This window comes from Saccostrea echinata, unplaced genomic scaffold, assembly GCF_033153115.1.
Source record: "Saccostrea echinata isolate AGI-Se365-2 ecotype Australia unplaced genomic scaffold, CSIRO_AGI_Sech_v1 ptg000002l, whole genome shotgun sequence".
Taxonomy (NCBI): domain Eukaryota; kingdom Metazoa; phylum Mollusca; class Bivalvia; order Ostreida; family Ostreidae; genus Saccostrea; species Saccostrea echinata.
In genome coordinates this window covers 11108368-11134765 of record NW_026889751.1, presented here as the reverse complement: position 1 = coordinate 11134765, position 26398 = coordinate 11108368, and the positions used below count along the sequence as shown (strand labels likewise).

The following is a 26398-nucleotide window of genomic DNA, read 5'->3' as shown; positions in this document are numbered from 1 at the left end:
ATATTCTACTGATTACCAGTACATTTTAAGCCTTCCAGATACTTTTGTAAAAGGCGCTAGTACTGATTCGTTTACATTTCTTGTAATCAAACACAATGAATGCAGTGATGCTCTCATATTTTTTCAGAAACATTCAATGCAAAAGAATTGACATCTGAACATTTTATAGCAGTCAGATACATTTATTACTCCGTTTCTGTCTCCTTTACATTTTCTACCAGTCAGATATAATGATTTTACAAGTACTGGCAAACTTACAATTTCTACAATTTAGACACAATCAATTCACGAATGCTGTCATGTTTATATTTTATACCAATCAGATATATTAATGGTAATTTACATTTTACTTTTATCAGTCAATCAAATCATCAAATCGTAAATCACGTCACTGCCCGTGTAACTGTAAGATTCTGGGGAGTGCAGAGTCAGGGTGACATACAGTCCATCCAAGCGATGTAAACCCCGACCTTTCTAACTGTAAATTATTGTGTCTCTAGCTGTCTTTCTAGCTGTTCGTTTCTCTAGCTGTTACTTTGTACTGACTGTTCAATGACCAGATATACATAGAATTCATTGAACATAACTCTAGTCTTTTACTACATTTATGATTAGGTAATTTAACATTTTTACAATGGATGTCATGTAGAAATTCCGAATTATTAAATTCTCAAGTTAGCTAAGAACACAGTTACCAAGCTTTAAAAATTAACACATTTTGGGATTTTTTTTTTAATCAGATATTTAAGGAATGAATTTAATAGCTACCCAAATTATACTGGTATAACCTGGGTTAGGGCAGTTTACGCGACGCGGTTTATAAAAAAGCGTAAACTGTCCCAACCCAGGTTATACCAATATAACTTTGGTAGCTATAAAAAGCGTAAACTGTCCCAACCCAGGTTATACCAATATAACTTTGGTAGCTATGAAAATTCATTTTTTATAATTTAACTTTTCATCATTAAGTGTAAAAAAAAAAGAAGAAGAAAATTTCTCCTTCAAAACTGCCTTCAAATTGTACGTATTTTAAAAGTAACGTCAAGCGGATTGATACGTTTTTGACGTAAGTCATTGTGACATAGGCAGCTCATTCTATTTTTGTTTATCCAATCAAATGACGCATTACAACGAAAATTGAATCATTGCTGTATAAAATTTTGCTTCTTTCCTTTTTTTGGTTTGTGCTAGCTTTTTAAATAAAATTTTGCAAGGAAAAAACCATTTAAAATGCAATCAATTTTGATTTGAATAAAATTTAAAGAATATAAAGTTACACGGGGAAAACGGACATGATGAATTCTTGAACATTTGTCCAGGTTTTATTTCTGAAACTTCATCAGGGTGGCTCGACATATATATCCAAATAAATTCCTGAATACCCCAGACTAAGAGTGGGTGATGCTAAGTTACTTTCAGGAAAGCAATCGAGGAATTATAAAAACAATCTACACAAGTATAGGAAACAAAGAAATATGACAACGGAAAACAAAATAATAGTTTATTTCATGAACATGGAGAAAAAAATCTTATAATACCTGAGACTACTCTACAAAAAATAATCTGGATTCTAAGACTTTACCAGTAAAAAAGAATTTCGTGTTTCAGATATATCTTTTTCTATTTCAATCAATTTAAAATCTTCCATATTTGCTTATTTTTTCACTTAATTTCACAACATTGCTGACAATTTTATCTAAATCATAATTCAAAATATATAAATATTTTTAAAAAAAAACAGACGAAATAGTAAAATTTTATTGCACAAAATAAAATTTCATTGTAAAACATTGTCAACAACTATTCATGTTATTGGGTTTGTCAAAGAAGGAAGTATACATAAACTCCCAGAATTCTTAATTTTTCTTCAAGGAATGTTTCTGACTTATAATATAGATAAATGTAAAGTTTTGCTCTTTATTAAACAAGAAATTAATGTTTTCCACAATTAAGCATTTGAGATTTATTGTGGTTTAAAATCCAAACTCTCAAAAGAAATAAATTTCAGTTCATATGATGAAATGTGAATAGAAGTTAGCAGCACACTCAAATTCTACATACATATATGGCCCTGTCCACAAAATATTTGGTCACATTTTGTTGTGTTAGGTAAAATGATCAATAGGCAGTGAATATTTATTCATACAATTATAAATTAATAAATCGGTTGCCACAAATAAAAATGTAGGTATAAAACATTTCATAAAGGTTCTCACACGTCACCATAATTTAAGCCAATAGTATATGAGATACAAAGTCACGTGACATTCATTCTCTTATACAATGTACTGAATATAATAAGCAGAGGAAGACATATATTACTCATCTGCCTAGACCAAATGAAGTTAGTTGGTAAAGTTATTCGATTACAGTCACGAAGCGTCAAGTCCAGTTTGCTTTCAGTTCAGAAACAAATTTCATCCTCTTGTATTACAAGAAGAAAGATGCTCAAGTGATAAAATGCGAGAAACAAATGACATTTTTAGGCATTATTGACACAGATATTGAACAAAATATATATATTTATATATATACCATATATGTGTAAAATGCATTTTAAGATGTATTCATAAAATATAGATACAGATGTAAAAAATTATATTCTACTTTGCTTGGAATTCTGATAACGAAAAAAACCCCATGAAAATAATGATATAAAGCATTTTCAGCGTTCGTGCTTATGAGCCTACGAGCCAAAATACAGAAATAAATTATTTTGTTTCCTAAATGATGAAGAAAGGATGCAGAACCTAGTATCGAGTTTGGTGTCAGTTCATTTTGTCTATTGTCCGGTTTTATGACACAACAAGTCCACCTTCTATGACCCTGTTAAGGTAATCTTGGACGTCATACCATTCCTCTTCTGGCATGCCCATTTTAAGTAAAGGCCGTTCATCTCCCTCCCTCACTGCTAGAAACGCTCTACGTAGGTTATCTTCTTTATCGCCTAATCCCACAATCTCACCCAATTCCCTCAAATTTGGTGATACTGTAAAAAATAAATTTATATATTTATTTATCAGTCAAAATTGGCATTTTTTTTTTAAATATATGTGAGTAGATCGTCTCAAGTCCTGCAAGTCACTGCATAAACTAGCAAACATTTTATAGTATATGATGTACACACCGACTAAGGCATGGGCTACAATTTCTGCAGATGCTCCATTAAACAATTTAGGAAGTATCCAATCTTCATTCCGCAACAAAAAATTTTCAAGTTCTTCTTTTGAAGGTCGGTTTCCTGAAAAAAAGAAATGTGATTTTATTTATTGGATAGTATTAATTGATAATAAGTTCATTGTCATCAGAAAACATCTGGCACATGAAAACAAATTCATCATTTTTTTTTTTTTAAGTTTCCATTTTTAGTTTCTGCTAGAGAGATCAAATCATGATTCAATAAAAAATACTGAAACATACAAAGGTATTTAGATAGTAGAAAAGAATGACACATTTACTGAAGTTGTAATGAAGACTAATGATAATAGCTCTATTTATTTTGAGCAGTTCGAGAAAGCATCATCCATTTTCATTAAGGGAGCTGTACATATTAAATAAGGGCAAATAAATGAGATTCGTACTGGCAGTACACATTTGTGGATCTTCGTCAAACCCATCCGGACAGTCTGGCTGCCGATCACATATATTTCCTAGAGCTATGCAGATCTGCTTGGGGGATCGACATAGAAATGGGGACTCAGGTGGGCACGGATTTGCTATTTAAAAAAAATATATAAATATTGTTATGTCATCCGATATTACAATTTGGATATAAATACAACTAAATTTTTTGTCTTGAGGAGCTCTCTAAATACCACGACTACTACTTAAAAAAAAAAAAAAATAAATAAATAAAGAAGAAGAAAGCTGTGAAAAATAAGCCTTTCATCTAAAACCACCTGATTTATTAATCAAAATGCCTTAAAAATTCAACTATGATGAATAAAACGATTGTGAAGTTTAACAGCAAAAAAAAAAAAAAAAAAAAAACCCACTGTGTATCTTTATTTTAAAAAATCACACCTTTTGATATTCTTTTGCAATAAATGATGGGGGAAAAAATACAGACACAGATTCAAAAGGAACATTCCCCCTTAACTCTTTTAGACCTTCGTTATTTCGAAAAAACTAGATATCAGCGCAATTTACATTAATTCGACAAAAATAGGTATAAGCGCAATAGATTACATGTATCTTTAATTAAATAATAGTATTTTGGGGTCCTTAGATTTAAATGGCAAGTGTTGGTATTGTTTATCATAGTAGAAATAGGATAATACTACAGATCACAAAATGAAATTTGCATTTACCAGCTGGATCAAGAACTAAATTGTCAAGCATGGTGCTCAAAACACTTAAATATTTTAAGATATCGTAATTTTTTTTTCATTTACTGTTTCTTAATTTACTTACTGATTGATATGATAAAACAAAAAATAGGCCTATAAATATGTGAAAAAGAAGCCTAACTTGATGCATTTCACGATTGTTAATGTGTAGTTCAAAATGCGTTTCTTCAATTACGCAACATGGTGACTCAGTTCATGTGAAAATGTCAGGGTTTTTTTTTTTCTTCAATAGGCCTTGGTAGAAATTTTAGTGCCGTTTCATGTCTTTTAAAAATAATATAGTCAAATTAAGGCTAATTTAAAATTCAAGTTTAAGTCTTATAAGACCTGTTTAATATTTTAGTTAATTCATACAATTTAGCTTGCAAAAAGTCATGCATTTGTCTTTAAAAAATTTGCATAGCCATAGAGATGTTCTGGATCAAAGATAAAAAGTAATTCCTATGCCTTCTTGAGATTAAGTCTCTAGAAGATAAAGTGTAAGATATGGGTAATAAAAATAAATTTTATAAAACTCACGCGCACAAAAAATATAATACTACTTCATTTAAAATCAGATATGCAGTTAAGATCTTTCATTTCTTTTGATGTGTCGGACTTGCATCATTACGAATACACCTGGACTCTCTCTGTTTTTCTTGACAAAAGTATAAAATATAAATGTTAAAGTAGACTTACACGAATCTCCTCTTTTTGGTAGAAAATCTGCTCTTTTTGGTAAAAGATATGGTTTCCTTAATCTTGAAAAATCCACACTCATGCCATAAGTTACACATGCACAAAAAATACACACAAGTAAACACGGAAGGTCTTGTCGCCAGGCTGTTTTCATCTGAAACATGATTTTAAAAAAATCAACTTAATTTGCATTAATTCACCATCTAGTCTGATCTTGGACCAGCAAATGAATGCCGATTTTCATTGCGTTTCTACAACCAATAGTTTATCAATTTATGAATATTTTACATGGAAAAAAGAGAGCTTTTCCTATAATCTGTATGTGGTATTGAATGCTCATCAATAAATCATAACAAACGCCATATAAAAGCAGGGATAAACGAGTGCAAACATTAAATACCTTATACTGTACTAGTAACCGAACAAAGATGTACTGATAGATCGTAATAAGGGGTTTGTGCATGTTGCCCCACCCCTTCACACACGTAGCAAAGCCCTGAACAACACATTACTGCATGTACTGAAGGTGCGGGTCACATACATACCAACACTGGTTTGTCCACATACTGATCACATACTGACCAACATTGGTTGTCCACATACTGACCACACTGGTTTGTCCACATACTGATCACATACTGACCAACACTGGTGTATCCATATACATACCAATATTGGCGTGTCCACATACTGGTCGCATACTGACCAAATACTGATTTGTCCATATATAGTTCACATACAATACAAACTAATCATTGCTGTGTCCTCGTATACAAAAAACGCTTCTAACAAAAAATAATCTCAAAAATTCTTGGACCACAATATAACCATAAAAAACATAAAATAAAATGAAATAAGCTTATAAAATAATCCACTAACATCTAGTTTTGGTTACCAATTAATTTTCAAAAGACGTAAACGAGATAGAGATATTTTAATTCCAAATGATAAATGACATGCCTTTTTTAGGTTTGAAAACTTTCATACCATCGGAGACATCTTGAATGTTAGTTACATAACATTGCAAATACAGATTTGGTTATGAATCAATTTTTACCAGTAATTAAAAACCACTTCACAAAAGAAGATAACGTGGACCAGTATCTTGCGATAGGTCGTCAAGGTACACTTCTTTGGAGTGGAGATTGAATGTGTAGTAGTTATGCCACTTACTATTTACGCTTTAGAAGCAACTGAATGATGAATTGGTTTATGAAGACCCACATTCCAGTGAGGTGAAATACAACGACCTTCATGTACCAGTTGGGAGAAATGCAGAATTACCAATGGGAAGAAAAGCACTTACCATTGGAGGAAATACAAGAACTTCATAGGCCAATGAGAAGAAATATACAGTACCAGTGGGGGAAATACAGGGATCTTCGTGTACCAATGGGAAGAAATACAGTTACCTGAGAGGGAAAATACAGAGATATTCATGTACAAGTGGGAAGAAATACAGATACCAGTGGAGGAAATATAGAGATCTTCATGTGCGAAGAAAGTTACCAGAGAGGGAAAATATAAGAGATCTTCATGTGCCAGTGGGAAGAATTACCAGATGGGAAAACTATAGAGATCTACCTGTACCAATGGGAAGAAATACAGTTACCGGAGAGGAAAAAATATAAAGATCTTCATGTACATATACCAGTAGGAAGAAATATGCAGCAGTACCAGTTGAGAAAAATACAGAGGTTATCAATGGGAAGGAGTACGGAGTTATCAGTGGGAGAAAATAGAAATCTACTAATCGGAAAAATACAGAAGTTACTGTATTACAGAATACAGAAAACCGCTCATGGAAAAAAAAAGAATTACAGTGAAAAATTTCCCGTGAAAGAAATACTTTGAACTCCACTGTGTCCATGCGTCTTAGGAAAATGCTAAAACTGAAATTGCTACACCAAGATACAGACTGGTTTAGCAAAGAATATGCAACAGCGACCTTTTTCACTAAAGCAATAAATTGCATGTATCGGGAGAGGAAAAATGGGGTTTCAAAATTCATTAAACACACTTACAATACACGAATATCACATATTGTTTTTATGTACATATTATAGTCCAGCAGTATTGTTATTGAACAATCAAAGTTATCGACTGATTGAAACCGTCACTTTGTGTGAAACTCACATACACTATAATCACTGACAGATTGCAATGAAATGAATTATTCATACGATATTTAAAGATACTATCTCATTTGTTATGGTATTTAATTTAAAATTGCTTTTCAATGTTTAACGGCTCCGGGCAATTAAATTTGTAATTTCTCTCATACGCTAACGTATACTATATTATGTATCTATCCATATGTTTTATTTATTATTTATCTTTTTTGGCTTTGCCTTATTCTACCATAACAAAGGAGTTAATAGGATTTGAATAATTAACGTAATTGATATTCTCTGTAGAAATTAATTAATTAATTATAAATTTATTGATATTTTCTGTAGATATTAATTCTGAAACAAAAAGAACTGCGTACCTTTTGATACTTAATATATCTTGACTAATAATATTTACCACATAAGTTCTAGGATAATACGAAACCGCAAGAAATAAACGAAAGATCTGATGCTAGCTTCTGGCAATAAAAATGTCACTATGATGCTGCTGAAATGATGCTTTTGTCGAGGACCCTCATCAATTCAGCCTGTCCTTATTAGGATTCACTTGGCTTGTACATTAATCACATGGACGTGACTGTACACAAAGACTAAAAAAATATACTTCGTATCTCAAGATTTAAAAAAAAAGAAGAAGAAAAAAAACCTGAACGATTCTTAGATTGTGATATACAACTTATTCATCGTAACATTGAACATTTCTCAATGAACAGGGAAAAAACGTCTTTTTTGTTTGTTTGTTTGTTTGTTTTTTACTTGAAACAGAATGGTTTATGATTAATTAATTTGAATATTTTTTATTACTGTAAACTAAAAATACACGTTTGGAGGTTACATGTAATTCTTTCAGTTCTTTGAATATATGTACGCTGTCCAAAAATGTAATCAGAAATACATGTATTTAACCTTACCTAAACCATTTCATTTTCACGAGCCCCCCAAAATGCGGTCTAATGTTTGAGGCCGAGTATAGTCTCTCAGTCTACAATCTATTGCCTCGTGAATATATATGTTAAGAAGCTTATGTTTGGAATCAATACAAGGAAGATGAAAAAAGTAAATCACTACGTAAACTAATAACATGACAAACTCATCAAAGAGATTGAATGTTCTAAAATGAAACCACGTATGCATGCAACAGTTGTTTTGTGTGGATCAATCCTAATACAGTTATTTTTTTTATCCCGAGACCTTAATCTTTTCCAGAATTATAGGGCGCGAGAACTATTGGGAAACAGTCATTCCAATTGGTATGACATGTGTAATTTTGTGTTATACTTCTATTCCTAAAAATGCATATAAGGTAAAAGTTATAGTTGATCTTAACCAGCAATTTTTTAAAGGCCCATGGGCCACAATTTTCACCTGACAAAATGAATATGTAAATGAAACCCAATAATCGTCACCATATATAAACTTTAAGTAATTGTTAGCATTTTAAGGGGGGGGGTCATGATAAGTCTACGTAGTACTTTTGTAGTGTCGTTTGTTGATTTTTAATTGAAAATTAAAACAAGTACATGACTAAGAAATATAGTCGTGTACCTATTTTAATTTTCAATTAAAAATCAGTAAACGATAGTAGTCCATAACGTGATGCTGAAGCCAATACCTTGTGTATACAACAACATTTAGTTATTCACTTAGTCTGCCTGAATGTAGCGTGTTGTATTATATATTTTAAAAATAGAAATTCCTATATTCCAAATAGTGGCCCGGTTTAAAACGAAAAGGAAAACATGAACTGAACAATTTTAAATTTACACTACATGGGGAGGCGAGCGTATTTTTTTTCCCTATTGTTGTGCTCAACTATTTGAAAGGAAAAAAAATCTATGTACTCTGTGTGGGAATGGTTGAATACATTTACATAACTCTGTTTTTGTTGTATTCTTTACAAACAATAGAACTCTTAAATTACCTTTGCTTCTGACTGACATTTTAAATATTGAAAATTGCTAAGTGTATCAAATAACAGTTAAGCTTTATAGTCACTGCTTTCTGCTTTATGTTTGGTATATCGTCTTTCATACGACATTATGATAGTTGTTTTAGTAAGATGTAATATCTGATAAATTACGCTCATTTAACAGAGATCTTAAAAATGTTTCCGTGTTTCTAAAGTTTTGCTGCGTGGTGAGACAAATATGCGACCAAAGTTTTGCAGAAATTACACAACACCGAGGTTCTGGCATCGTCACAATGAATTTTTAATTATGATTAGTGTCAATCATTGATGCGCGACATATGACAAATTGATTCAATTCGTGACTTTTTTTGATAAATATGCTTCATCAATAATGAAAAATCAATAGAACTCCCCATGAATCCCCCTAGACACTTCAATCTCCCGGTACCTAATGTAATCAATATGAACCCATGGAGCAAATACACACTTGTCAAAGTCTCTCTTGTGAGGTTTCTGAAATATGGGGAAACTTTTCCCTCGTTCCAGGTTCAAAAATCAAAATTACTTCATTACGTAATAGTTAAATGTTTAAGGGCCAATAATCACGTGAATTGCAGGGATAAACCATTTCTTTGCGCATAAAATAAGAAAAAGTTGGATGCAATTCACGAGATCATTTTGATGGCAATTGCATTAAAACTAGATCACATACTTAAAAGAATCAAAATAATTTAAACGAAATCACGGATATTAATTTTGCCATTCTTGACAAATTTAAAGGAATTAAGCAAATGACATTTAAATTTAAAGTGCCGCTTCTGTAATGATGTTTTTTATAGTTGAATATAAATGAATAACATCCAAAATTTTGGTGTATATTTATATATATCCTAATGTGTAAATAGTTGTATATGTATCTCACTTCCATCCTCAATGACCATAGGTAAGTGGTGCATGGTAGTGTAGGGTAGGGTACACGTAGCTGCAGATCTGTAGCTCGCTGGTCTGTAAAAAAATGCGATGGACGACCAGAGAGCTACAGTGCCACCCGTTGAAAAAAGTGTATATAACGCACTAGAAAGTGCGCTGTTTCTCGATTTATTTTTCACTGCAATCTCAAACTATTAAAACCGTGTGTTTATTTTCACTATTTCCACATCAAAACATTTCCTATAACCGTTGTTAATAGTCTTCCTTAGCATGAGATTGAGACCATAAAGAACTTGCCTTTTTATACTGCCATTTTGGGTGACCAGACAATTCGGCCCAACGTTCTTTATTTGGACGTCAACTACAAGAGTAGTTCATAGAAGTCAAAGGAATTTTTTTTGAAATCTAGCTTTTGTGCAGTTGAGGTAAGAATTTGGAGAAATAAATTCAGAACCAAACGCAATATACATTTTTTTTCTATGGATGGCGCTGTAGCTCTCCTGTCTGTCAATATGGTACATTTCTGCGGCTAAGTGTATGGCGGCGCCGCGTAAATTCCCTTGCCATCGAAAGTTTTTTGACTTGCCTTGTTGGTCGAGCGGTCTAGCAAGCTGTTCCTGCACTTCTAGGAGAAAAGTTTCGCAGGTCGAGAGTTCAACTCCGGGTTTGGGATCTATATACATCATTGGTATGAATACAGAAAAATTCAAATTTATTCCGAAGACTTGTTTGACTTCGTTTGTTTGTTTGTTTGTTTATTGTTTAACGTCCCTCTCGAGAAATTTTCACTCATATGGAGACGCCACCACTTGCCGGTGGAGGGCTACAAATTTTGACCTATACTCGGCACTGAGGGCCATTGTGCAGTGAGGGATCTTTTTCATGCCAGCACCTACTGCGACACGGAACCTCGGTTTTTAAGGTCTCATCCGAAGGACCAGTCTCCACGTCCCACAGTGGGATTCGAACCCGCGACGTAAGGATCAACTCCTTACTCCGCGACTCTAGAGCGAACGCTTTAACCACTGCGCCACGCAGGCAACTGTTTGACTTCGTAAACTTGCATATACCGAGTAAAACTTAAAAAGGCTTGTAATGCATTACATAATACTGCGCCCAAAATCTTTGAAATTTTGTTCAAAGTAAACTTTTATACAGTGAAATTTTAATGATATCTCGAAAATAAGCCAGTAAGTAATTTATTTATTTAATTAAACACCCGGCCCACCGGGCCTTAATATCACTGTTGTACAAAAGGTAACATTATACACACATGACAAAGGAATCCATTTTATTTAGAATTAGAGCTTTAGAATTTAGAATATAAGCAATACTGGAATATTATACATATGTTCAAAAGTACCTGTAATAAATACGTAATATTTTCTCTCTTCAAATAAACTTCATACATATAGATAACTTTTTTCTCGTGTGTATTTCAACACATTTGATGGAGCACTTAGATCTGAGAAGTTAATATCAACATCAAGGGACACATGAGATATATAGTATTCTTTTATGATCATCACATTTAAGAATAAATTCTTTTCGAATGACAGAAAAATATTTCTCCCAAATAGATATTGTAAAAATCCTAACACTTTCAAATTTAATGAACTAATAAACTCAAATAATGTAGAAATACAAAAATCATTGTCAAAATTTATTAAGAAAATTTTCAAAACTGTCTGTCATTCTTGAATCCTCCATATATATAACTGATTATATGTTTACATTTGTACCTCATTCTTTTCTTCTTTTTTTCTTTATGTACTTGTCTATTTTTTTTACCCTTGACTGTAATTTTTGTTTACATATATGTATATATGTACCTCTTGTACCAGTGATCTGGTTTTGAGTGAATAAAGAATTGAAATTGTAAATATTAACGGTTAAGATAAATCATATTTTCTATTTAACAGCAAGAATTTATCGCATTTGGTAGTGACTACTTTATAATCATTTGATCCTTTCTTTTCAATTTTTATTGTGTTATAAAAAGACGTTAATGGTGTTTTCATCCCATTATTATTACAAACTTGAAATAAACAATTTTAAATACTGTACAGATAAAACCCATTTATTATTACCCATACGCATTTAGCGTAACGAAATTTCATTCTACAATAACTCCTTTTTTCAAAAAGAAAAAAAAAGTCATTCAAACTCAATAGTGAATTTCTTAGGTACATCTACCACAGAGGAATTCTCTTTACACACCAAAGCAAACATCGAACTTGCTACAAATTGGCGAATGCTATATAATATATATTATGTTTAATTTGAATGCGGATAATTAAGTTACCTTAACTTACAGCTTCATTCAATTTCACATCCATGCCTTAGAACTTCTACACACAGTTTTAAAAGATTTCAGAGGAACTAGAAATATATTACATTATAGAACGGGCCAAAATCAATAGACACCATTTGTCATTTGTTAAGTTTTTTTTTTAAATAAAAGATTTGAAAAGATTAAATTAAAAGATTTTCAAAGCTGTTTAAAGATTTTATGAAATGGAAAGCTCAACAGTCATACCATATTTTACTTTAATAATGCTAAAATTGTTTTAATGAGACGAAATGTCTTCTTCTACTTCGATTTTTCTCTCGAGCAAAGCTTTTAAGAAAGCATATCTAACAAAAAGGCAACTCCTTTAAATAAAGTACCCTAGTCGTGTCAATATCGTATATGTACTTACTCTAAGGTTTTTCCAAAGTTTGTATTATACGGAATTGGTCATTGTCTTTCAGCGTTTTGGTAAAAGAGAGTCATTTTAATCGACAGAGGTAAATTTAGAGTCGGTGGAATTTTTATTTTAACGGTTACAATTCAGTCCCTCAGGAATTGCCCAATACTAAGGCAAAAGATATCCAGCTGCTTTTTGACGATCTAGAAACATTCATTGTCCCCCGACCAAATACCTAATGCAATAGCGATTTGCACTCGAGTTAGAGAAAAGTTACAGACGTATTAAAATTACCTGGTGTATATATATACGAGTTAGTGCTTTTCATAAAAATCGGATTTGTAAATATTTGAATGAATGATATACTTACCGAATAAAATTAAACGATTTATTGGGTAAGATGAACGATGCGTTATCAAACAAAATTTTGGTAATTATTTAAATATCATATATAGAATTAAAATACATATACAGTGGCGCCTCGTTAATCCGGACGCCTCCATCCCCAACGAAATCTTCCGGATATATGAATCGTCCGGATAAGTGAATCAATTCTTATAAGACGTACCCTCTCAAAGCATGTACATATGAACATAGTGGTATCAAGTGTGAAGGCAAAGAAAACACCATTATTTTACCTTGACTTATTGATTTTTTTTTTTATAGTTTTAAAAGAAATTATCAATATTTAAAAAAGAAAAAAAAATTAAAATGAAGTTTACACGATGAAAAATGGATAGGCAGTTTTATGTTGAGACTTCCTTTTCTAACATAGGAAACTTTACTCGCCTTCTATTTGACGTGTAGTTACATGGGCTGACCAAATTTTGATCTGCTACTGTTTTATTTTGGCACATTTTTTTTATTTATTCAAGCTCATATTAAGTAGAATTGTTCATTTTCACCATTGAGAATGTTCAAATGACACACCGCGTATATTCACTACATTGGGAAGTAAGTAACTAAACACTGTAATCAGTGTACGTATTGCAAACATTCAATAAACACAAGCCATATTCAGGATTATCAATACTTTTTCTACAAACTCTAAGTTATATATACCTTGAAAAAACGTGATCGGCATTTATAACTAACGCCAGTAACGTATTTCTTAGTGCATTAAATAGAAATATATTTTTTGGAATTATGTATCATAAAAAATTGTCTTATGAAAAGAAAAAAAAAAAGTTTCAAATAATGTACGTTTTGAGAATTGGAAAATCGTATTTTGATAAACTTACGCAACTCAATACCACAACGAAGTCTCGTGATTTATTATTCAGTAAAAAATTTCATTTACAACTCTCCAAAATTCTCATAAATTTATATACCGTTAGCAATTTATTCTATTCTGAACGGATAAATATTTAATTAATGCTCAGTATATGCTAAATTCTTCGGGCATATAAATCTGAGATAAACACATGCTAATTATAGACGCTATTGTTTAGAGGTCACAGGTAACCGCCTTCAAACTGACTCCACGGACAATGTTTTTACAATAATTATCACTACTGCAAGAAAGGTGTGAAAAGTCGTTCCTCGAAAAATTACCGTCCGGATAAACGAGTCTTTTTTCAATGCAATATTACGTTTTGTAGTAGAAATTGACCGTCCGGATCCGGAACGCGAATTTCCGGATTAATGAAACAGAATAACGTGGAAAAAATCGGTTCCCAGAAAATATCATCCGGAAGGTGAAGCGTCCGGATTATAGGCGTCCGGATTACCGCGGCGCCACTGTATATTACAGTGTATCACACTAAACATTCCGTTGAATTTTTTTTTTAAAGTTAAATTAAAAGACTTTTAAAAGTTATTATTTAAAAAAAAATAATAAACCTGATAGGAATATAAGCTGAAATCTCATTAACTATCTCTCAGAATTATTAAAAGTATTAAATCAAGTAAATCAAGGCCATTCTATTATTAACCTTTTCCAATTTGTTATTCTTTTTCTCTTTGGTGAAAAACACCACAAATGGAAGAATCTATCACAAAAAACGTCATTTTGTTGTAATCATCCACAGCTTACGGATCCCTCGTAAATTACAAACATCCATATTTTTATTCATTTGGGCATCATTCGACGTAATTGAACTGCTTGAAAATTTGGATTGAGAATACGGGCAGATCAATGAGAGGTATTGTTCAGGTGTTGTGGCCTCTGGCTCCATAGACAGGCAGCAGCAATTATATGATGATAGACACCTATACAGCTCTGCATTATATATTCATGATTATTATGCTGTATAGCCCTTGGTGTATATGGCCTTTCCTACGGTTGGATGATAAGCTTAATGCCGTGTTCCTCGGTTTTTGTTGACCATTGTTATAAATCAATTGGTTTGACATGCATCAATATCTTATGGGATATTGATACAATATACAAAATGATTGCAATCTTTTATTCTATAAATCGATTGCTGTAATTCTTAATGCAATTTTTTTCATGTCACACAGGAATTGACGTATAATATATGAAAATAATTGATATATACTTATTATAAAAGTTCTCAAATGGGATAAAATCTGTCTCACACCACCACTTCTGGTAGAAATATGGAAATTCAATACAAAAATCACCACTACCTTAGGTATACCTCGATCTCTTGATGATGGCGCTTAAATTGGCATTTGTTGCCCATGATGCAAGCAATGCTGGCGACAATTTGCGTAGCTTATTGCAAAGATTATAAAGATAGAAAAGGTAAATGAAACAATTCATCTCTTATCGCATCGAGTTACGTTCATCAATGCTCCACTTAAAAGTACTGAACAGATATTTACTGCGCTATTTAACACCAACGGACACCCAATACTATTCTAGTCTCTGCCATAAGTAGCAAACTTCAGGTCAACACTTCATTTGAAAAAAAAATACTAATGAGTTGCTTGCTCAGCAGATTATACAGATTCATAAGGGATTTGATATGTGAATCTAAATTCACACGGACACTTTTTTTAGAGTGTTAAATGTGAATGATAATTTCTGGATACTCCTGAAATTAATTTAATCACTTTTTTAATTCTAACATAACTACATATTTCAAGATTAAGAATGATAAGATACCTAATATTATGTAAATATGTACATGTACGAACAATATTACATGTTTCATTTATTTTTTTACAATCTGATTTTAAAACGATCATTATTAAAGGATTACACTGGTTTTTCCTTGTAGTATTCTTTTTTATTTATAACTATTTTTATCTTTTTTTTGTTTTATCAGTGGAGATGATATTAAAATATTATAAAATGCAAATAACAATGATAACATTCTTTATGCTTCTTGGTTTCTAAAACACGGCTTTTCCGTGTAACAACTCTATCTATCTGTTTATTTTAGGGATGAGCCCAAATTTTCTCAAGAGAAAACAATCGATCTGTCGTGTCATAATGTTCCAAATGTTCCTCCAGCCAGCATACTATATACATCACGCTTTCAAAAAATGTTTGTGGTTTTGTTGTTTATCTCTGATTATTTGGTTTATGGAATAAATTTCAACAAAACGCAAAAAATAAAAATAAAGTTAAAAAAAAAGTGGACAGAAAAGAAGAGAAAAAGAAAGAAAGAAAATATTTGCCTATTGCTCTTCTATTGAATAGTTCAAATATCAAAATTCGACATTTGAGGACAAATTGCCAAAAATATCTTTCCTACGTTTTGTCACATGTCTTCCTCTGAATTTTAATCCTTACCTCAAGTTAATTGGCTTTCCGAATCTAGATATAGCGAATATTAAACACGACGAATTTCTTCTTGGAAAAAGACTTGATGTTTGTTCTCATGGCTAAACAAATAAACCGACGGAGTGGAAGACGTTTCAGAACGCAGTCCCTCAAAATTAACGCAAAATGTCAACATCCATGAAGGGAGAAAAGCGATACCGGAATGAAATATTTATCTAATCTCGTCTTGTATTGACAGGGGGCCTTCGTTACAATGTTTCTAATTTATTTGCACAAAAATACTGGTTTCTGTAATGTTTATCGATTGCAAATTGTTGGAGATGAAAAAATGTCCTTATTTTTAGATACAGTTTGAACTTCTTGAATGCAAATATAGTTTAATGTATTATTCAACATTGATAACTGTACCAATAGTTCATATGGTTTGGGTGGTGATGGATGACCGATAGACTGGCTCCAAACAATCAGAATTTAATTCTAAGAATTGCCTAAATCGTATTTCGAGAGGAGAGAGTGAGTATGAACGATACACTGGTCCCAAAACGTAAAATTATCTTCTAGAATTGTCAAAATCCTATTTCTGGGGGAGGTAGGGGGCGCTGATGTATGAACGAACTAATCACCTAAGAGATCTATCTCAGCCACTGTAAAACAATATAATATAATTTTATGCCATATCTGTGTGTATAATTGCACACATATTGAAGCACTTGTATGATCTATTGTAACATTATAGAAATTTAACACATGCGGCAAACAAATCGATGGTAATTTAACTTAAGCGATATAGCGATACGGATTAAATTACTCGGGCCATCGCTCGCTTTGAGATTTCTTGTCCGAAATGGCATTGCCAATGGTATGGCCCAAGAGAATCTGTGTAACGTCGGCAGTGAAACAGGCAGTCCGTTATTGAATCAACAAATCCTAACGATCGAACAAAAGAACTGACAGAAATTCAGTTTATTACGTATCAATTAACGCTTATTATTCCTCTGAATGTTGGATTGTAGACCTTGGACAAAAGGTGGCTAATTTCTGATTGCGAGATCGACATATTGTCGACATGACGAACTTTTCAGAAAGAGGTCTCGTCATGCCGATTGCAAACACTATATTGGACGTAGGTAGCAGGAAGGGGGATGCACAAACCCTGACATATTTTTCGACACTTGCTGTAAAGATTAATTGCTCCCCCAAAATAGTTATAGATTTCTGGTATAATTTTGGGAGATAAGACCCCCTTTTTGCATATAAAGCTATTTTTACTGTACCCCCAGCAACCTGTATTTGTGCCCCCGACCCCTTACTATGATAAAGCTTCTCTTGGGCTTGAACGATATTTATCATCATTATGACGTCACTTGTATCCGTGAACACTTCTTATTACCGGAAAATATTTCATAAAAATATGTATTTATTCAAAAGCAGTATAGAGGCAATTCTAAAAAAAGAAATGTTGTACATAGAAGATTGGTTTAATAACGACTACTATAATAGATGCTCAGTATCTATTAGCACTGTATGCGCAAAGAATATCACTAAGAAAAAGAGGTCAGATAAAAAAAGATAATAATTATGCAAAAACATTTTTTCTAATGGTCGATGTCAAATTTGACTACACAGAACAAAGATGGGCAAAATATGATTTTTCTCGGATCGGTGACGAAAACTTATCTCATGGTTATGTTTTCTAGAAATATGGAAATTTTGCAATAGCATCAAAAACCTCAAGAGCGCCATAACTGTTCTGATAAACGATAATTGTCAAGGAAAAAAATATTAATTCAGACAAAACTCCTGGAGCTTCTGTGTGGAGTAGATTAAAAGGAATTGAAGATACAATTGAGAATTGCGTGGAAGGCAGTCCAACAGGTCTGATTAATTACAGGGGGAAAACAATCATGAAATCATTGTTTTTTATTATTTCTTAATTAACAGTTGATAAGAGAATGTATTCACATCAGATAAAATTCCACAAAAAAACCTTGCATCATCATGATCCATTATTGTTTACAGGTAGCTTTGATGCAGCTACATTACGAATGTCCGCGCTATGAGGGCGGCCACCCCGTACTTCGTCACTTTCTCTCTCTCTCTCTATTTCTCGGCTCCTGCTATTTTGTACACGATATCAAACATTTGCACGTAAAACACCTTTTTCACCGCACGTTCAATTATACGGTGGAAAAAAAATCAATCCATATTTTGTTGTTTTCCAAATGCAAAAATGTCAATAGGATTTTGAGATGGAACGTGGGATTTTCTCTCCGAATTGTTCTTTTTTATCTCGGAACACCATCATATCATGTTCAATATTGGAGATGTATTGTCTAATCCGTTTCAATGCGTTATCATCATAGTGTTTTAAATTCAATAGCTAATCCTTTAATTGAACTCAGCGAAGTATAAGCGACAAAATTGTTAGAAACAAATGTTTCTAATACATTTAAGTTAAAATGAAATGATGGCGATAGAAGCAAATGGCTACAAGAAACCACAGAATTGAAAAATGAAATTCGATTCAGCAATGCATACTGATTTGTTTGGTTTTTTAATGTTCTTATTTTATTTATTATTCTCATGTGTTTTTTGTTTTGTTTTGTGTTCGCTTGTCAGTAAGATAATATGGCAATATTTAATTTCTTATTTAAATATCTATATGCCTTTATAAGGATAATTAATACTATACTTCGAGAACAGAAACATCTCTGTTTACTACTTTGCATTACCTTCGGGAATGAACTTATTAAAAAGGGAATCTCAAGTACAAATACTGAAAAATGCAAACGGTGATACTGCACAGTGAACAAATTATGATTTTTTTCCTTCAGAAAGTCTCACTGGATTCCGTGCCTCGTCTGTCTTTCACGGCTATGGAGTGTCTGTAATATTTGGAATAGATGTTCAGCTCCGGATTGTCTTAATAAGGAACGATGTCTTGTGGTGTGTGAAGAACTTATCGTGAGCAAAATCAGCTTTTTATTGTCTCCGCGGTCTTTGCTTACCAGAACACGCTATTGGCGGAAATCTCGACAAATGTGACCCTGGGTTTTTCAAAGGCTGTTTTAATGGCAGTGATTTGATAACCTATGCCAGAAAATTGTAATGGACTTGGGAAATAACAGAGGAAGAAACTCCGTGAATGCTAATTCTATTTTATGAAAATCAGAAAATCATATATACTTTTAACCGGGCTATCCTTTATAAATCACCAACTAGTGATATTTTATCATAACAAATTTTTTTACAGAAATGAATGCGTCCCTCTTTCCCATATATATACCTGGCTATTTCTTTTTGACCTTGAGGACTTGTCCTGAATCAATTGAAAAAAAATGCTTCTTATGCAATAGTAAACTATATATATATTGCTCGAAAGTATTTTCCTCAAAATAGTTACAAGTTGTGACATAAGAAGATTTAAATTATAATTGGACGTGGTATTGTTCAAAGACCTTGACCTTGAATTAAGACAAGCTTTGAGGACATCAACAAAATGCTCAAGATTGAAGTCTTTTCAAATAGAAACTCTAAAGCTTTACCCGGGTCCGATTTCAATATTTATTAGTAGTGACGTTGCATGACCTTTGAGATATGGTCCAGAGTCAACATCATGACACAGCTGAAAGTTTACTCGAGGTTTGATTCATTTCATATAATTAAGGGATCGAGTTCACTTTCTCTTTATCAGTAACCTTAACCTTTAAGATTTGACTGCATTAAGGTCATTAGATACCTTTAAGTCAAAGGTTACAACATATTATTGTTTGCATGCATTCCGGAGTTCATGTGAAAGACAGATAACTATATATACCTTAAACCAAGATGTTTTGTTGGTTTGGGGTATGCTCAGAGAGTGTATAATACTGAACATGTCAATCAAAATAGCCTCCATCCCAACTTCGTTCGATTTAAAGAACATAGGGAAAAGAAAGTGTGGGGATCCCCCCTTTTTATATTTACAAGTTTTATCATAGTGTCTTTAACTAATTAACAATTTTCAATTACCAATATGTAATGACCCGTACTCATTAGCAATTGAAAATTGTTTTGTAGTTAAAAACATTAGGAGAGGGTATCATGTCATACAATCCCCTCGCCAAAATGGAGTCCTCTACCTTTGCCTCTGTTCACAAATCTGTAATTAACTCATATTTAGAAGATAGATATTAAAACTTTATTCACTTTTAATAAATCATAGAAAATAGTCGATTTTTGTAAATTTTTGTGTTGGTGTTTTATTTTTTTTAAATGAATGCATTTTACTATAAACTGTTCTCATTTTTTCATCTTACAACAAGTCTACATTGATGTTTAACTGAAATATACAAAAAGTGAAAACTTAGAAGTCAATCAAAAAGATATTTTCTGTACGTTCTTTGGTCAGTTGTTAACATTTTCTCGTTTTACATATATTCACTTTTGCTATTTAGCGATAAATAAAACGACAGAAGGCATTTTGAACTGATCTTCATATTAGGTTGTACACAGCGTGTTTATTAATTTTTCTGAGCAGGATATCCGTTCTACTGCTCTAACAAGGACGACATTCCTGATTTCCATTCATAAAAATAATTTTAGTACATAATTAATCAAACAATTTCTTTTGTACGTGTAAGCTGACTTTTCATACAAGTTATAAACATTTATATTTCCAACCCTTTAGGCACAGACCAGAGGATTGTTCGAAGATGAAAATTCTTCACAGAATTACAGGTTATAATATCTCGATTTAAAACAGAGATAAGCAAATGAACAAACCATATTGTAGTCAGCTGAAGAGGAGTGTACGGGACTTCATGTATGCGTAAACATGTGAGGTAATTAGGATGAAATTAATTTAATTGTCTAAGAAAACCTTGAATAATTCAGTAGAGGGAAGGAATAATTAGCTAAGTAGTTTCTTATACAAGTTTTCTTCAACTGTAATTTTTTTTTTCTAGGAACCTACATTAGATAAGACTCGACACCTTGTTGGGTATTGGAGGATTTCAAAGTAAATCATTTAAGTTGCTTTTTTCACATGAAAGGGCTAAGAATGCCTACTCAGAATCTAATAATTTGACGCATTTTATGCCACAAATACGAAGGTGATAATCGTTTTACATAATAATACTATCAACAAAATGTCTATGTACAATGATAAAGAATTAGATATTTGGATCCTATAGAAAAATTTTATTGTGAAATGGATGGAAAGTTTAAGTAAAACAGATCAACAAACTAAACAATTCAAATCAAACTACACTAAAACCTTCCCTATTTCATACGTCTTAATGATTGTCACAAATGTGAATGTAGTGTCATCTAACTATGTAGATAAACTTATTCATTAATTAATTAACTCTGTGAAGTTCCCATGACAATGAAGAATGAAGAGTCACAGATGTCTGACTAATGGTCTTTATGATAGTTCCCATAGTCATACATCTCAGACTGGAATATATCCAACAAAAAAGAACTGTTCCTAACATATAAGCTTTCAAAAATTGTTTGACAAATTCCAGCTTCGTTATTCATGAAAGGTTGAGTTTTGTGCATGCAGGATAGACTTCAGAATTTCATTTTAACCTCAACTTTTGCCCCTTTTTGTGTTTGTGACCTCAATTTAGCCCCTTTCAGGTATCAATGGCCTCAGTTTGGCCCCGGTCTGATTTTTATGACCTCTATTTAGCCCTGGTCTTGCTCTGACTTTAAAGAGCCTCCCTTAGTTTACATATGATTATATATTTTGAGCTGGGTGGCACAAAAGAATTATTTCTGAATAAGTATACCCTATTTTACCACAAATATTCTTCACTACCTCCCAGGGGAAGAAATCTATCTTAATGTACGACTGACAAACGAAGGGGAAAGAATTGTTATAAGAGAAGACTTTCTCATGCAATGGTAGCTAATTAATTAAGAAAAATACTCTTGAAAAAATTTGGTTTATGTATACAACTGACTTTATCAAACGCAGAATCTGTCACTGTAATAATACATGTTTACTAAATCACCCAGGATGATGTGAATCTTGCATCTAGTACGCATTTGACCATCTAGCAATCACGGTCTCTAGTACATTACATGTAAAACGACAGTTTGGGGTAAAATGGTGAATGTATTTCAAACATTACATATTGTTAATTGAATACGCTATGGAAATAAATGGATCGGTAAGACCTTTTCATATAACACAAGGAAATATCCCCTGTGACATAATACTAATATATACATGTATACCATACAAAAAAACATCATTCTAAGTGCTCTCACGCACAGTTGCCGTATTTTATGTAGAATGTTAAAAAATCTATATCCATTTTTTGCAACCTTTTATCATTTTGTTTTTAAATACAATAATGCTAAATCGATTTATGTACACTTATATCAAATTATCAATATTACAAATACTTGACATTTATTACACGTAGATTTTAATCTCATTTTTCGAAGGATTGGAATCCCGCAATACAGTCTGCATATGGTGTAATACTCTCACTCTGTATCAAGTTTGGACCTTCTTTAGAACCACACTTCCTCCGATTATTACTATTTTTCTTTATGTGACTTTTCTTTTCAGAGGTACTTATCTTTCATTTTTCTTAGTTCTCCCAAATAACTGAAAAATTAGCATAGTCTAGGAAGGGTCCTCTTAATACAATATAGAAGAAAGGCCAACGGAATCTGTCGGTAGTCAGTGTTAACACAGAGAAGTATTAACTGCACTCTGTCATATCCTTGCCTGCATTTCCTGTCTCATACATTATTAAATTTTACGACTTAATGGGACTCCATAAAAAAGAAACCCAAGCACTCTTTATCTTAGCGGATTAAACATATCTGCATGACTTCGCTTTGCTTCTAATATCCAATGAGATCAGAAACAAACGGGTTGTAATAGTTTCTCATGTTATCTATATACACGTCATATTAATCTACATAAAAATATTCCGTAAACGAAATCTAACGCCCCCTTTAATGTATCAGTTGAACTGTTGTTCACATTATTCAACTTGCCTGAAATCTTTTTTTTTTTTTTTTTTGAACTCAAAAAATGTCGGTCTCTTATAACATTTCACAATATTATTAGCGATTATCAATATGAATAAGTAATTCACACCATAGGCCGGAGGAGAATTTTTTTGTTGATTACAATGGGGAAAGAGCTGCTAACAGTCTTTTTTCCCGATACGACCATTTAGCGTAAATCAACTTTGTTGGAAATGAAGATGCTTTGAGATCTGAGGCTTTTTGTTGCAGGAACAACTGAATGGCTAGGGACAGAAGATGCAGTATGAGCTTCCTTGATTAATCCCCCATTTGTTGTTAGGCCCTTCACCTGAGGAATTCCCCGGCATCTCTACTTTTATAACAAACTATCGTTTCCGTGGACAAAGTGTACAATAGGGACTATTTCAAAGCCCATTTCTGTGATCTACCGGCTTGATTCACAAAGATGTATTGGTATTTTATTAATTTTTTTATTTGTTAAAGAGTACTCGTATATGAATAATTTGGACATATACTATAATTAGAATTGTTAATTGAAGAAAGTTATAGTACTCTTGTATATAGGTCAGATTTGAAAATGATTGTTTGAATACAATTAAATTTAATATTTTTACTAAGATGTATGTAAGAAAACGTACTTAACACATTATCAACAATGTTTTATATATATCTTACATCACAAATCAATAAAACATGGAAAAAGTATTTGATAATATAGTCTTTAATTATTTTACATTTGTATAATTCAGTTACTTAGTTTGAATGATCCATCATTATCTTGTTTAAAAAATTGTTCACAAAAACTATTAACTCGGGGGATTGGAAACAAATATCATTTCGGAGATATTATAGAAGAAGAGGACAGCGAGGCTTTTTAATTAGATTTACAACAGATGTTAATAATCTTGATTGTCAATCCTATATTATTTCTCACACAGTGGAATAAATCTTTTTATTAAAAAACGAAACGGAAAAAATAGTAAAATGAAGGATTTGTGAGTGGAAATAAAACAGTCTAATGCCATGATGATTTTGGAAATTTAGAAGGAAAGTCAAGAAAATATGTACATAAATCTGAATGTGCAAAACACAACACCAAAATACTTACTGGCTTAATTTCCAATTGTCCTTATATTAATCACAATCACTCAAAATACAAAACTATTATATATATCATTCCAATACGTTTTCACCATACCTTTTTAGTTAATAAAAAAATATCTAGTCCTCCTTTAGTTTTTGCTGGAATAATTCAATTGTTTTCCCTCTTGTATGACTTCAATTACCAAAAAATTTTTACAAATATTAATCGCGTTTCAAAAGTTCCGAATGCCTGGTACCGATTATCACTGCGCATGCTATATAACGCTTCTGAACAGCAGCGACATCTCGGAGAGTTAACAGAAATGCTTCTGTTCTCGCCTACACAGGGATTATGAATAATAGATACACAGCCTTAGTAGATCTGGACCGAGGAGACGCAGACGACCGCTAGTCAACGCGGGAAAAAAAGTCCGGAAAACCAATAGCTTAGACAACGGACGACGTGCGAAGCGTTATCTTTTGACGTAAGATTATTTGCATCTAATTTTCAAGTAATTGGTAAGCAATAACCGAATCCAGAGAGATGCTATGGTTTCGGACCGAGAATTGTCTCTTGGGTATTTCTTTAACAAAAAGAGAATTGTATTTTGTGGCAGGTACTCTGAGAAAGGTGATATAATATTCAGTAATGAATAAATTATCATGTTTGGTTTGGCCTGGTCTGCTGAACAAGGAAATAAGTGCACTTGGTGAAATAAAAAAAAATTGACGAATGGCATTATTTTGTTATTTATGTCGTTGATTCGGCATACAAGTTATTTTTTCATATAATACAGTTTAGAAGTACATGTATATACCATGGTTACCCGAAAGAAGTCCAACATTTCTGAATATATTTTTTCTCTTTTCCAAAAAATAAATAAATAAATAAAAATTTTTAAAAATGTCATCGTACTTTAAGTATTTTTGGGTGTAATCTAAGTTGGTCATTAGATCTTGATCTAAGTTAGTCTTTAAATGAAATAAATTACCCTGATTAAAAAGTGTATGATCATTCAATGAATTTAATGGAAATAGAAATCACAATCAGAGTAAAAGTGAGTTATATATTCGTTTTTAATTAATTCTATCATAGTTTACGATGCGGATATACTAAAACATGTGGATGCCTGGATTATATTGGTCATCATTGCAAGCAGTGAATTGTAAGCACTATCTACAACGATTTCCTCACGCTCGAGGGTTAACTCTATGTACTAGTATTTCTAAAGGTGTCCATCGTTTTTTGTTTTTTTCAATTTTAGGTTTTTTTGGGGGAAAAGTACCGAGTCATTTGTTTCCGAAAAAGTGCTATTGTAAAATTTTCTGAAAAGTGAAAATGTTAATTTCGGGGGAAAAAATTAAAATTTCCTGAAATTGATTTTTTTCCAGAAAAGAACATCCAATATTTTGAAAATATCCTAGTGCTTCCCCCTCCCCCGAAATGTCCTTCATTCATATTTATGACTAGTCTTGTTTATTTCCACAAAAAAAGCGACAGGTTTCTGGAACATTTTCTTATTCTGTAATATGTTTTAATTTTTTTCTTCCTTTGCAATTAAATAATGTGCTACGGACACCCAGTATGTGTAGAAAATGGAAAACATCTTGCGAGACATGGTCCAAGATTAGAACAATGTGCTGTGCTTTTTGAACATTTGAAGGAATGAATTGTGTTTAAAGCATTGGTTCTTCTCTTTCTGATACTCTGCTGTAAAAAATAAAGAAATACATGTAAAAACAATTTCGACGATAATTTTTCCATAAAAAACAAACTGCATATGATATAATAATTAAACTAGCAGTAATCAATGTTGCTGGCTAAAGTACATTGCATCACTTCAATGCATAAGTTGTGTTTAAAATTTCACGTGCCAAAAATCCAACCGTGAAGAATCAATCATGACTATTTGATTTTAAAGTTATAGCAA

At 32.2% G+C, this 26398-nt stretch overlaps 1 protein-coding gene across 2 annotated transcripts; it reads right to left on the bottom strand.

Annotated features, from left to right (window-relative positions):
• Window positions 1–1487: 1487 nt before the first annotated feature.
• Window positions 1488–24791, bottom strand: LOC133200292 (neuropeptide prohormone-4-like). Of its 2 annotated transcripts, XM_061336123.1 has the most exons (5): window positions 24583–24791; window positions 5028–5181; window positions 3582–3716; window positions 3128–3241; window positions 1488–2989 (listed from the first exon to the last, which is right to left on the bottom strand). In XM_061336123.1, the coding sequence occupies exons 2-5, from the start codon at window positions 5179–5181 to the stop codon at window positions 2796–2798; spliced, it is 597 nt and encodes a 198-aa protein (XP_061192107.1). In that variant the 5' UTR covers window positions 24583–24791; the 3' UTR covers window positions 1488–2795. The 2 variants fall into 2 exon arrangements, with proteins under 2 accessions (XP_061192107.1, XP_061192100.1); XM_061336116.1 differs by lacking the exon at window positions 24583–24791 and having other exon boundaries at window positions 5028–5238.
• Window positions 24792–26398: the final 1607 nt, after the last annotated feature.